The sequence below is a fragment of the Leguminivora glycinivorella genome, chromosome 5 (genome assembly GCF_023078275.1).
Source record: "Leguminivora glycinivorella isolate SPB_JAAS2020 chromosome 5, LegGlyc_1.1, whole genome shotgun sequence".
Lineage (NCBI taxonomy): Eukaryota > Metazoa > Arthropoda > Insecta > Lepidoptera > Tortricidae > Leguminivora > Leguminivora glycinivorella.
In genome coordinates this window covers 14712852-14726141 of record NC_062975.1, presented here as the reverse complement: position 1 = coordinate 14726141, position 13290 = coordinate 14712852, and the positions used below count along the sequence as shown (strand labels likewise).

Below are 13290 nucleotides of genomic sequence, written 5' to 3'. Positions count from 1 at the left end.
AATAATTTAATTACAATCTTTAAGAATCATATATTATAGTGATTGTTTATTAATAATAAATATTTTTGAACAAATATAAAATATTTTATGATTCTTCTTGACATATTTACCACATATGGAACATGAACACAATGACAGTTTATGCTAAAATAAATAATCCATAATTATTTCGACATTTAATTATCTAGTTTTTCGGATATAGTATGTAGGTAAGTTTACAATTTATAGTGTATTGAACTATTCACTGATTTGACACCATATATGTAATGTACAAACAAACAAAGAGTGCAAAACGTTGTTACGATGTAGTGCGAAAAGATTTGCCTTCGGATTGTTACGGAAACGTACGAATGTGTCATGCTATTTCAGTCAGTCTCAGTACAAGATGTACTGTCATTGACTGAACTAGCATGACAAATACGAACGATTCCGGAAAAATACGAACGAAACCCATTTCGCACTACATTGTAGTTCCACTAAGGTAGCATTTTTTTTAAATGCCAGAACGTCGAAATGTCATAAAAGTCACATGCGACGGCGATGTTTCTATGTGTCCACATTTGCTACTCCAACACCAAAGCTTTTGACAAAGGGGAGTACAGCGCCATCTTTGTTCTGTTATTTATTTATGATTTACAGAAGTTTAGTATAGCAGTCTAATCAATACATATTATGTAAAGTATTAATACTGTTCTTAACTTAATAGAGTATCATATATAATATAGTGAAATATAAACAAGTGAACTACAGAAGACGGTCGGCCAGTCTTACTGTTTCGTATATGTATTATAAAATGTGTCGCTCTGTATACAAGGGACCTGTATATATAATGTAATAAATCGTTATGACGTAAGCCGGAGTCGAACAAGTCTCTTGTACATAGATTGACACAAAATTGTTCTTATTATAATATGAGCAAATATAAAAATACCTTATATATTAGTAAAATTTTACTAGATGAACTGTCGCGGTTAGTCGGATCGCATGAGGTATATTTAAAACACGGAACATTAATTCGTACAACAGAATAACGGGTATCTCAAGTGCGTTTTATTTATTGATATGTATGTAAAATGTACTTAATTTGAAGTGTGCAAAAATTTAAGATACATTTTATGTCATAGTAGATAAGAGCAAATTGAAAGATATATTTTGAATTCCACATAAAATATTATTAAGAATTTATTGAATACAGCTTTTATACCTCAAACACTTCACAATTCTCACAGACTGTCATAAACTTGAGCTGTTCGACTTTCTTGACATAGACAGACACTTTGCATTATGTTTGCATTGCGTAAATAAAGTCAGTAATACAGATCTGGGGGGTTACCATGACGTACTAAAGACGTTCAGTTTAGGTTGAGAGAAAGGGACACAGCTATAGCAGTTACATAGCTCCGTCCTCTCTCTCAACCTAAACTGAACGGCTTTAGCACGTCATGGTAACACCCCTGATGTAGTGCGAAAAGTAGTTGCAAAAAAGCTTTCCGCACTACACCTGTAATAGTTAAGCTCAGGGCCGGATTTTGCAGATTTGGGGGCCAAGGCAACCCGTTTTAAGATGACGAAGGGGCCCTATTAACACACATTCATTGCCACTCGGCCAAACTAGCCATCAGTGCCACGAAACTGGATGGATACAGGATTCTGAGAGTGGAGTACTTTGCTCGACAAAAAAAGCCCTTAATATTGGGTCTGCAGCCGTGGCTGTTAGTTATGTTTGACCAAACATTCTACTACGGCGCTGGAATTTATTTTATTTCGTTTGAAAACGATACACAAAATGAATGTAACTCTGTTTCAATTTAATATAATTTGAATTGAAACCTACAGATATAATAGGGCCTTAGCAGCATAGATGAATAACGCGTAACTTTTTTAAATATAGATATATGTGTACAGTTTGCGGTCATAGATGTTAAAGATTAATTATTCTCTTTTCGTGTAGGGCTTACAGAACGGTATAGTTAGGCTAGTTACTTCTGAAGCATTATAATTCGCAACTTTTGATGCTGACCGTATCAAGGTCCCAAATATCAAGTCGCAGTCGTCCGGCTAGAAACGAAATCATATAAGCGACAGTCTGGATATTGACATTGAATGTGCAAAATTTAGGGGCCCCTTGTATCTTTAAGAGGCCGCGCGCCTAGGGCCCCTGCACCTGCTCGGCTCACTCACTGCGCGGGCTGCGACTTGGTGATGCGCTTGGCGCCGCGGTTGGGCGGGCCCTTGGGCTTGGCGAACGCGGGCCGGTGCAGGTTCCGCTTGGGGTGGATCTCGTCGTACAGGAACTCTTCTGTCAACTCTTTGCCGTCGTCGATTTCGATCTGAAAGACGATAACGCAGCTTTTTTTAAACGGATCAACATAGAGCGACCGGAGCCGAGTTGCGGGGCGAATGGCTAATGTCTTGCCTCGTTCGTGGCAGCGCGGCGTTTTTGTCGGCCGAGTCACGGCTACTTTGATCGTTTATCGAGTGGAGACATTGGTCCCACATGGCTCTTTGTGAATTCACCCAATAAAAATGATCTTTGCTGTAGTAACAAGTCTACGTTATTAATAGAAACTAACAATATTTGACTGAATAAACTGAATTCTCTTAAGCTCTTTAAGTATGTCAGAGCGGAAACTAAAATACGTTTAAGCTAGCTAAAAATGCTTTCATATGACCAATTTAAGGTAGAAAAGAGACGCTACGCTACATAGACTTATTCCGACTGGTTGCCACCACGTTACCAGAGCATTTTTTATTACATCCCATAGGTACATAGTTAAAGCAAATTTTTTTACGCTTTCACTCATTACAAATTTACTACGTTTCACTTGTGATGTATGTACTTACTCGTTTTTCTACCGCCACTCCAATTTTCTCTATGATATCTAGGAACTGTCCTTTACAGCTTGAATACAACATCCTCTCTTTGATAGAACAACTGTATCCGGGCATTGAATAGATGAACACTGAAAATTAAAAATACAAACGTAATATGAAGAGATTATGATCATAAAATATTCAGAAAAACCTGCTAAAATAATAAGCATTAGTCACGTAACATTTTATAAGAGATTTGACCGAAAATAGTATACGGGACATAGCTAGCCTAGTGGCACAGTATAATAAGGAGCACTATCGTACAGTATGGCCACTCCCGCTCCCCGCTGAAAGTGCCACCCACCCCCTCTCGGTTACCTCACAGCACAGAGAACCTCCTATAGAGTACCAATATTGTAAATTTAGTGCGCGGTACAAATCACCAGTGGTTGGGGCGCGAGGAGCGGGAGGGGAATGTATTTAGCGCGCTGCGATTGGTCGTTTCAAGGACGGTGGGCAGTCGCGCCAGATAAAAATATGACTTATTTGTGGAATGTAATGCCGTCTGTTTTTAAATTTGAGCTTGTTGTTACCTTTTCACACCATTTCACACTACAGGTGGACATCTTTAAGGCATCAAAATACCCTTTTTCAATTTTTTTATTGCGAAAAACACGCGCTGCTTTCGGGTCGGTTACTTGGTCGCTACTGATCGGGCACGGCGAGCGCCCGCGCTTATATCATGGCAAATACAAGTAAGGCTGGTGACCGCGAGTCGTCTTGTAATGGATGTCTATAGGGAATGGTCTGTGCCTCACAGTTACTGCCTGTCAAAAACGCGAACAGTCGATCTGTCATATCTCACTCATACAAGCATGGTACGCGTTTACCTACACGAGCTTGGAATGTGTGTTGGAACGCGCCCCTTTCATATATTTGATTGCCAGTGGCCGAGATGTGCTAGTGGTGAGGTGAGCCACTATTCAGTTGGGGGGAACTCGGCTCGTCATTGCTATTGCTACGTAGCAATTATTAAGGTTGACAAAACTTGCCGTGCGCTACCACAAATAAGATTTTGGCAACTCTAAATATTTGAAAGACTTATTAACCCTTTCGCAACCAAACCGTCTGGTAGGCACTCGGAGCTGTCGCCGTCAACAGAATTTGCGAACAATGTAAACAAACCTTGTATTCAAAATGTATTTAATTTCCATTCTGACTAATCAAATACTAGCTTTATAATGTGTTATTCAGTCAATTAATATCACACCATGATCCTAGACCATTAAAACAATAAGTGTTGAAATATGATGGATATTTCAACTAGGGAACAAATCAAATTATTTTATTGAATATTTTTGATTTGTTCTTTTTTCAAGTAGTCACACTACTATATATAAATTATAAATTGAAATAGATATCATACAAGAAAGCGGCGGGCGTGTGGTCTAGTGGTAAAGACGTTAGCCGCATAAGCTGAAGACCCGGGTTCGATTCCCGGCTCGGCCACCAGTGGGCCTTGCCGTTTTTTCTTTCGTGTATGATATCTATTTCAATTTATAATGGATATTTTTACCATTCAGTTTGTTTACATTGTTCGCAATTTCTATTGACGGCGACTTTAGTGCGCCATTTTAGAATCTGGTAGGTAGAAAGTGTACAAAATACGGTATAGCACTGAGCCGCTATCAACTTACGGCAAGGGCGGTTCCAGCTTCGTGCCCGGGGGGCCCCAGGGGGAGGGGTCATGACCTCCCCCCTGGATCCGCGCATGTTACGGTTTTGTAGAAACTTTCCTTTTCGTACTATTATTGATTGCCAGTAGTGTCTTTAACACATTCACTACCAGACAAAAAACGGCGCACTACGTCAGAAGCCGGTTGTAATTTATAATGGCCCGCTTGTATAGCGAATACTCCGCCCAGCGGGTTCTTCAGTACCTGAGCAAAGATTACGAGTGCCTACTAGGCGGGTTCTCGAACGTGTTACCTATGCTATCCACGTGGTCGCCCTCGTGACTGTGTTTGAACACGTAGAGGTGGTACCTCGCCTGGTCGCTCGGCACTTGCTCGGGCAGGCTCACTAGGGGGATGTTGGCCGCTTTCGATAGGTGGATCTTCTCTTCTTCTAGGTCTGTAATGTTTCAAGTTAAACCATTACAATCAATATGGGCGAATCAACTTTTTCTTGCCTGTTATTGCCATGGTTACGGTCCCCTGAGTCACGCTGGTTTTATGCAAAATTATGCTACTGAAATTATGCACTGTGCACTGCGTCTAAGCACTGTGATTACACATTTTACTTCGACAGTAACTCTTGAATACTCGATCCTCTTTGCCCATATAAAACACACCGACAAGGTACATTGAAAATATTTTTATTTGCACAAAAAGAAGTCGTTAGCCTGAAAAAAAATCCTAAATTGATATTTTCTCAAAAAATCATGAAATAAAACTATGGAAACGGATTAATAAATTGATATTTTCTCGTTATTTAAAGGATGATTTGTCAAACATCCTTTCAATAACGAGAAAATATCAAAGGATTTTTTTTTGTGCTAGTCCTGCTGGACTAGTATATGATTAGCGCGATAGTGTTTCGCCGCGACGTAGATCACACGTCTTTTTCTAATTGAAGATATTAATGAAGTAAGGACGGGCATCATTTTGGGCCAATCATGTAGGATCCTTCTAAGTCCTGGAAGCATTTGTTTTATATAGTTGAAAAAATGTATCCATGCTGTAGTGTTACTATATTTATACAGAGGTGTTTCTCACCGATTTTAAATTGTATGTAGTTGTAGGAACCCCTCTGTAGATCCACTATAGCTTGCTCGGCAGCTTCCGTGATGGGAAACGAAACGCCGCCCATAGTTGATTGCCTGAAAATTACTGTATTTTATTCTATTTTAATATCTTTACCGAAATAAATGATATTCTTTACCAAACTAAAACATAGTTGACTGTAGCTATTCCACATGTGTGCCTGGCAACAAGAATGAAGCCAAAACTGGTTACATAGTTTTGGCTCATCAGCCTTATATTGAGGGAATTTGAAACATTTCGTTTTGGACAGCACAGAGGCAAGTTTAGGAACCGGTCTAGATCTAGTGTATATTAATGTAGAAAGTCAAATACCATTAAGTTTTTTTTCTACTCCCGAACTGTTATTCGTCATTTACAGGGTCGTGCATAGATCTTTAAAACCCTACATAAAGGTCTATTCCCCAAAGCCAGCGTCCGCCGGTTTTCCGCGCATGCGCGCAGTATCGAAAAAACTGAAAACGCATTGTTTGGCTCTGTAACCATGGCAACGCCTTATAACGACACTGCGCGAGTGCGCGGAAAGGCTGGGCAGCCGAGCTGACAGTGCAAACCTTTGCGTCAAAATACAGGAAGCAGTGTGAATTTCACGAAAGTTATTCAAGAAAACTATTAAAAACTAAGTGCATGGTCGTAGAAAAAGTATTGTATTTGATGAGTCAAAAAATAGTGGCGTCTCAATAACAATTTTCGGCTTCGCCTCAAATTGTTACCCACACCACTCGTCTTTTTTGACCTCCTTTAAACGCCTGTTGCATAAAATACTATTTAATTTGACTGCCAAACGAAAAACGCTGTACAGCTCCACAGGTATATTATATGTGTTTTTTTGATGTCAGTACGAAGATTGCTCTTACCTAGAGTCAGTACTGTAGTTGGTGCTATGGTCAGTCTGCTGCAGCTCTTTCAATGCCTCCTCTCTTTCTGTCAGCGGCGCCGGTGCGCTGATGCCTGTCAAGTGTGCCTTATACCCTTTCAGTGATACTTCGTCCTGGAATAAAAGTTATTTATGATTGAATAAGCAGGCAGGTAAGTTACGACTACTGATATGGTTGGTATTTGGTAATTTCCCCGCCTTAACCAAAAATCTGTTTTATTAATAGATACCTAAACAATATAAATCTTAAAAATACGTGAGAGAGTAAACTTTTGTCCTCTGGAGTCTGGAGTAGTCCATATGCCGTATGCTTGTTTGTTGCCGTTATGGATTAATTAGATACACAGACCAACCCCTATAGACATCTATTACAAGACGACTCGCGGTGGCCAGCCTTCCTAGTATTTGCACTGATATAAGCGCGGGCGCTCGCCGTGCCCGATCAGTATCGACCAAGTAACAGACCCGAAAGCAGCGCGTGTTTTTCGCACAAAAAAATTGGAAAAGGGTATTTTGATGCCTTAAAGATGTCCACCTGTAGTGTGAAATGGTGTGGAAAGGTAACAAGAAGCTCAAATTTAAAAACAGACGGCATTACATTCCACAAATAAGTCATATTTATAATTTATTCAGAGCCGGCATAGGTCAACTTACATTGGCCACTTACGCGTCAGTAGAGGGACAGTCATACTTCTGTCCCTTTTCATCTGGCGCGACTGCCCGCCGTCCTTGAAACGGCCAATCACAGCGCGCTTAACACATTCCCCGCCCGCTCCTCGCACCCCAAACACTGGTGACTCGTATCGCGAACCAAATATACAAGACTGCCACTCTATAGGAGGTTCTCTGTGAATTAGATAGCTTTATGTGTTGTTTACCTTCAAACTCGGATAGATCCACTCTATTCCCTGGCCCCTTAGGAGATAATCTCAGGCAATTTTTTTTGACAAATAAGACAGCCATCTATCCTGTCACTTAAGACAAAAATCCAACACCATACTAACTCAACCTAAGTTATGAGATAGTCCATAAAGCCACGTCTACTGGACAAAAAACCTGCTTCTTCAAGCTATATAGCTACACCTATTTTCAATGCTTCTCGTTTCTCACCTTAGCAGTTGCGTGCATCTCGTCCTTGATGTGTGCAGAGCCGAACTCCTGTTTAAGTGTGGCCTTGGTAGAAGCGTACAGCATTTTGTGCCGCACCGCCGCCGAGTCTGGAGACCAGCTGAGCAGCAGCCACTCGTGGCCCAGAGAGTTTGTAGAGTCAAACCTGGAAATTGAATAAAAAGGGATACGGTCAATACGGATAAGTGTGTCTAGGCTTCACATTTTACCTTTTTACTAATTATCAGAGGTGATTTATTCATTTATTTATTTAACCAACTTACATGTACAGAGAATCCAGGCATGCAATTTTATGGGTTACAAACACTTAAAACTAACAATAAGCTTATAACTAAAATCAATTAATATTAATAGATGTGGGAGTGGATATGGACTTGAGGTAGCGGGCTGCAGAGGTAGTGGCTAGGACCTTAGGCTCTGTCTGCGAGAAAATGTCAAGAGTGAGATTATGTAAAATTATGTTATTAATATGGTTAAGTGCAACATATTAGAAGACTAGTCACTAGTGTCATTGTACTGGTCCTGGGTATTACGAACAGAGGTGTAACGCGAGGTCTGAGAGTGGTTCTAAGAGGTGTTTTTGCGAGTTCATACTTTTGTTACTTACTACTCACGAGACTCTTACTCACTTACTAGACTCTTTATCGAGTTTGGCACTAAAAAATGATTGTTTTCTGTAGTATTTGGCATAAGAAACCAATATTTACAGATTTTGGCAATTAAAAGTGTATGATGGCTACGTATTTTACGATTAAAAATGCGTGTAATATTTTTTTAACATTGGCCACTGAAAACGCTGTCAGACCATGTAGTGACGTCATAGAACCTAACTTAACTTCATGTCGAGTCAATCACTGGCATAATGAACTTTATGCCTCATACTTTAATGTCAGAAAATTCCGTGTTCAATTCGATTTACGTCATGCACAGACAACCTATAGATTGACTTGGCTAATGTAGTTTTTGCCTGATTAAGTGAAAGTATATTTTACTAAAAAGTTACATTTAATAGTCTCACCTATATAGCATGTAGCAGGGCATATCTTCCACAATCAGAGAAGGTAGATATTTGTCGAAGTCCTGTTCCCAAGTCCCTTTTACATTCTCTTTCTTGGCGAGGGTCAACTGCTCTGAAACATATTTAACACAATAACATAATAGTACATTACGATTCAAGTGTAATTTCTTTTTCGCAGAGTATCATACGTCGTTTTTCAGTACGGATGGCCCTCCGAAGTTTCGACCTGACAAGAAATGAACCATTTCTCGCACTAGTGCGTAAAAAAGCACCATCTGTACTGAAATAGTACATTACGATTTAAGTGCGAAAAAAAGAATTTCCTTTTCGCACGTGTATCGTACGACGTTTTTCAGTACAGATGAGCCTCCGAAGTTTCGACCTGGCATATAATGAACCCCTTCTCGCACTAGTGCGTAGAAAAAACACTATCTGTACTGAAATAGTACCTACATTTCGATACAAGTGTGAAAAAAAGGAAGTGTCACCGTTAAAGGATTCGTTAAATTCTATTGTATGGGAAGTTCCATAGACCTCTGCTGGGTGACGATGATGTGTCTGTCAAATGTGGCTGATGCAACTGGCCCTTATTCCTCTATGCTATTGTACAAATAAGGGTACCCAATATTTATTAATCTTGATAATTTGAAAGTCATTGCCATTTTAAAATATAATCTTGGTGCCAATAAGTCTATAGAGGGAACTACTGGTATAAGCCTAAGCCAGAAGCAAGCAACACAATCCATCCATACTATTGCTACTATCCAGACTATATTTTATTTAATTTAATCAAAAAGTAACACAGCATTACAGTTTACACTAAGGCACTGTGAAACTACAAAATACAAAACAAGACATAAACGATAAATAATACAAAAAATATTACAAATTAAACATTATCCCCCTTATTCATAAACGTTGACTAAAGTTATCAAGCCAATAAAGTTCGTTTGTCCCTTTCTATCACACCAATAGGTCGGAAAAGGACAAACGAACTTTATCGGCTTGGTAACTTTAGTAAACGTTTATGAATAAGGGTGTATATGTATTAAACTCATTGAATTCCAGTCCTATCAGATGTGTAAACTTACCATTTTCTATACTGATTTTCATGACCCGTATTTTTCCATCCCTACATTTGTTGAAATACTTTTTCAAGTCTTCATTAGCTGCAAAACAAATATAAACAAAGAATCAAAATCCAAACAAAATACATATAGTACCTACATTGGGGTAGTTTTGAAAGTGGTCTAATTTCGTAACTCACATGAAAATCACTATTATTTCTATCATATCAAGATTACCCGAAGCTCCCTTTCTGAAATTACCTTATTTTTTTTGTGGAGAGCATTTCTCTGCTTCAAATTACGTATTACAACATACATTCCATTGTAACAATACCACTCACATACCTATGTATTTTTCGATAAAAAATTGAGACCGGTAAAAATTATTGAAAATCGTTAATCGTCAGCACCCCGCACCCTCGTTGAGCTCTGGCAGCCTTACTCACCGGCAGGAACACAACCCTATGAGACACTATTTTTTGTTTTATTATTATACATAAATGTATATGTACTCGTCCAGTAGTTACTGAGCGTTTTCCACAAAAAAGATTAAAAACCTATTCTCTTACATGGTAATAATTTTTGGGTAATAGTAAATGAAAATGCAATAGGTAACTGAGTATCGTAGTGCTTTAAAAACTCAAGTGGACTTTTTTTATCTAAGGAGTAATTTCGAGAATATATTATATTTAAGCGAGGGTATTAAAAGTTGTGTTTTATATCTCAACTTAATAAATAGAAAATCAAAATGACAATAAAAAAATCAATATGTTCTCTAAGATAAAATTGATACCTTCGGCTCTCTATTCTTGCTCGGTCAATAAAAAATACGAAATTTATATCCAAAAAAAATACAAAAAGTTTATAGAATCCCGGGATTCGAACGCAGTTTCACGGCGTGACAGGCGACTCTTCACCAACGACGCCATTACATAACACGCTGTTACCGACGAAATTAGGCTATACGTATATAATTATTTAAATATAAATAATAATGTCAAATCCATACTAAAATTACAAATAAGAAAGGGTGTGTGTCTGTTTGTTTGTCCGTCTTTCACGGCAAAACCGGAGCGACGAATTGACGTGATTATTTAAGGGGATTTAGTTGAAGGGATGGAGGGTGACATAGGCTCTACCTTTTGTCTCTTTCTTACGCGAGCGAAGCCGCGGTCAAAACCTAGTTTATTATAAATGGGAAAAAGCTGGTTACTCTATAATCTGAAGTGGAAGAATTCGTTGTTTCACCAAAGTAATGTGTGTTTGTTTGTCCGTCTTTCACGGCCAAACGCAGCGACGGATTGACATGTTTTTTAAGTGGAGATAGTTGAAGGGATGGAGAGTGACATAATATGCTACTTTTGTCTCTTTCTAACGCAAGCGAAGCCGCGGGCAAAAGCTAGTACAGTCAAGTGTAAAAATATGGGTGCGTACAACTTATCAAAAATATGTCCCATAGCACTTTATGTCGGCGAAATAAGGTCTCGGTACATATTTTTGAGCGGATAAAATCGATACGTATTTTTGCACTTGACTGTACAGCACGGGTAGCATGGTCGCGCGATAGACGATAAAATATCAGGCCGTCCCTGTCGCACTATTAGTAAGTGCGATTATAGGGACGGCCAGATGTTTTATCATTTATCGCGCGACCATAATTGCCTGCCTGGACCAGATTATATTGATGATAATTATTATTTGTAACCATTTAGTTAATATTGTCTTCAGTTACCGCGATAGTTACTCATGAAATAAAAACTATGAAAACGGATTAAATCGTATATAATGAATTTACAATTCATCCCGACGTTTCGAACACTATAGCGTTCGTGGTCTCTGAGCTCAACGGGTGACTGAGGAAAAATTACAATGTGCAAAACCTACCCACATACCTACATACATATTCTTATATATAACTATTTAGTTGTTGAAGAAAAACATTCACACAACAATAACATAGGTCAACTAGCTCAGTAAATGTAAGGAAGTCAGCACATTACTAATACTATGCCCACACTATGACCTATGTACCTGACCTGACGTGTAATATTCTATTTTATCAACAAAGGCATAATAAAGATTGTATTGTATTTTTGTATGAAAACAAAAAATAGGAAAGAAATATAGTAAGTCTTTTTTAATAGAATATTTATTCATCAGGCTTTATAAAAAAAATTTCAATGACAATCCATACTAATCCAATTATAAATGGGAAAGTGTGTGTGTCTGTTTGTTTGTCCGTCTTTCACGGCAAAACGGAGCACCAAATTGACGTGATTTTTTAGGTGGAGGTAGTTGAAGGGATGGAGAGTGACATAGGCTACTTTTTGTCTCTTTCTAATGTGAGCGAAGCCACGGACAAAAGCTAGTGGTAAATAAAGAAGATATATTAATATATATTATTGCTCTTCACTACAGTAGAAAAAAGGACTTATAAAACAGAAACATCCATACTGTGTACACACATATATAATATGAATACATATGTGTACATTGATTGACATTGTGTGCTGTTCCTTACTATGCAGAATGATGCTCTACTGGTAAAAGACATGACAACTTCGACAAGGGAACTGCAGGTTTGTGTCTGTTTTTTTCAAGCCAACATGCACCTGCCCTTTTCAGTTGCATAATGGAAATGATCTAGTTAGACTATATTCACTGTTTCATAGTTGATATTATTAAAATGTTCCTTTCAGAACCATCTGTCTTTCCTTACAACACACGACGTCAATGTCCCCATGGTTTTATTACAAATACATACAGTAAACACAAAGAGATTTTAAAAGTTTATGAAATAATAACATTACAGATTTTATATAACCAAAGTTATTTAAAGATATGAATCAAATCAAGGAATAAAGGCGTGGGCTTGCAGCTGTTGTGTACAAGATAAAATAGGTGAAAAGTGGTGTTATTTTGAGCTATACTGATTACACGATGTACCTACCTTGAATACCCGTTTGATGAGACATCTTACGGTAAGTTCTTTAGTTACACTGTGTTTTTACACGAACTATTTGAGTATTGTTTAGTTATTCCAACTGAAAGTACTCTACAATTCACAATAATACACGAATGAAAGTGTAATGACGAGTTAGCTGAACCGTCATGAAACGCTCCTACTTATCTCCTACTCCTACTTTCAACGGTTGTCATCTTGAATTGTCACTCATCAGATGTCATGTGTCAATTTTATAAGAAGTGTTTCAGAAGTAACAATTTATTTTCTTTTTGCCTTTGTATTATTTTAGTTTCAGATATATTTTAATCCACTTTAAAATTATTCGTACATTATCAAATGTAATATTATATACTTTCCTCTTAAAATAATCATGCTATAATGTACAGTCCCCACAATAAACGTTCTTCAAATATCTATGAAAAATATTTTATATAACTGGGTTTTTGAACGGCTTTTAAAGGGCGACCCACATTTTTAAACACGAAGAGTTGTTCTACTAAAGGCTCCAGTACACAATGGCCTGTGATGGGCCACGCTTTGCAATGCACAATTGTAGGCCACGATCACTTGGTGTTCACACAGTGGCGCATGTCTCATTG

General features: G+C 38.2%; 1 protein-coding gene and 1 non-coding gene across 3 annotated transcripts; one reads left to right on the top strand and one right to left on the bottom strand.

The window, feature by feature from the left end:
* Window positions 1-1406: 1406 nt before the first annotated feature.
* Window positions 1407-12844, bottom strand: LOC125226361 (twinfilin). 2 transcript variants are annotated; one of them, XM_048130324.1, is made up of 9 exons: window positions 12677-12844; window positions 9751-9828; window positions 8660-8771; window positions 7624-7786; window positions 6494-6627; window positions 5592-5695; window positions 4804-4947; window positions 2845-2963; window positions 1407-2330 (listed from the first exon to the last, which is right to left on the bottom strand). In XM_048130324.1, the coding sequence occupies exons 1-9, from the start codon at window positions 12699-12701 to the stop codon at window positions 2178-2180; spliced, it is 1032 nt and encodes a 343-aa protein (XP_047986281.1). In that variant the 5' UTR covers window positions 12702-12844; the 3' UTR covers window positions 1407-2177. The 2 variants fall into 2 exon arrangements, with proteins under 2 accessions (XP_047986281.1, XP_047986282.1); XM_048130325.1 differs by lacking the exon at window positions 12677-12844 and having other exon boundaries at window positions 8660-8766; window positions 9751-9806.
* Trnam-cau lies at window positions 4252-4323 on the top strand. The gene has a single exon. It is a non-coding gene; the product is annotated as a tRNA-Met (tRNA).
* Window positions 12845-13290: the final 446 nt, after the last annotated feature.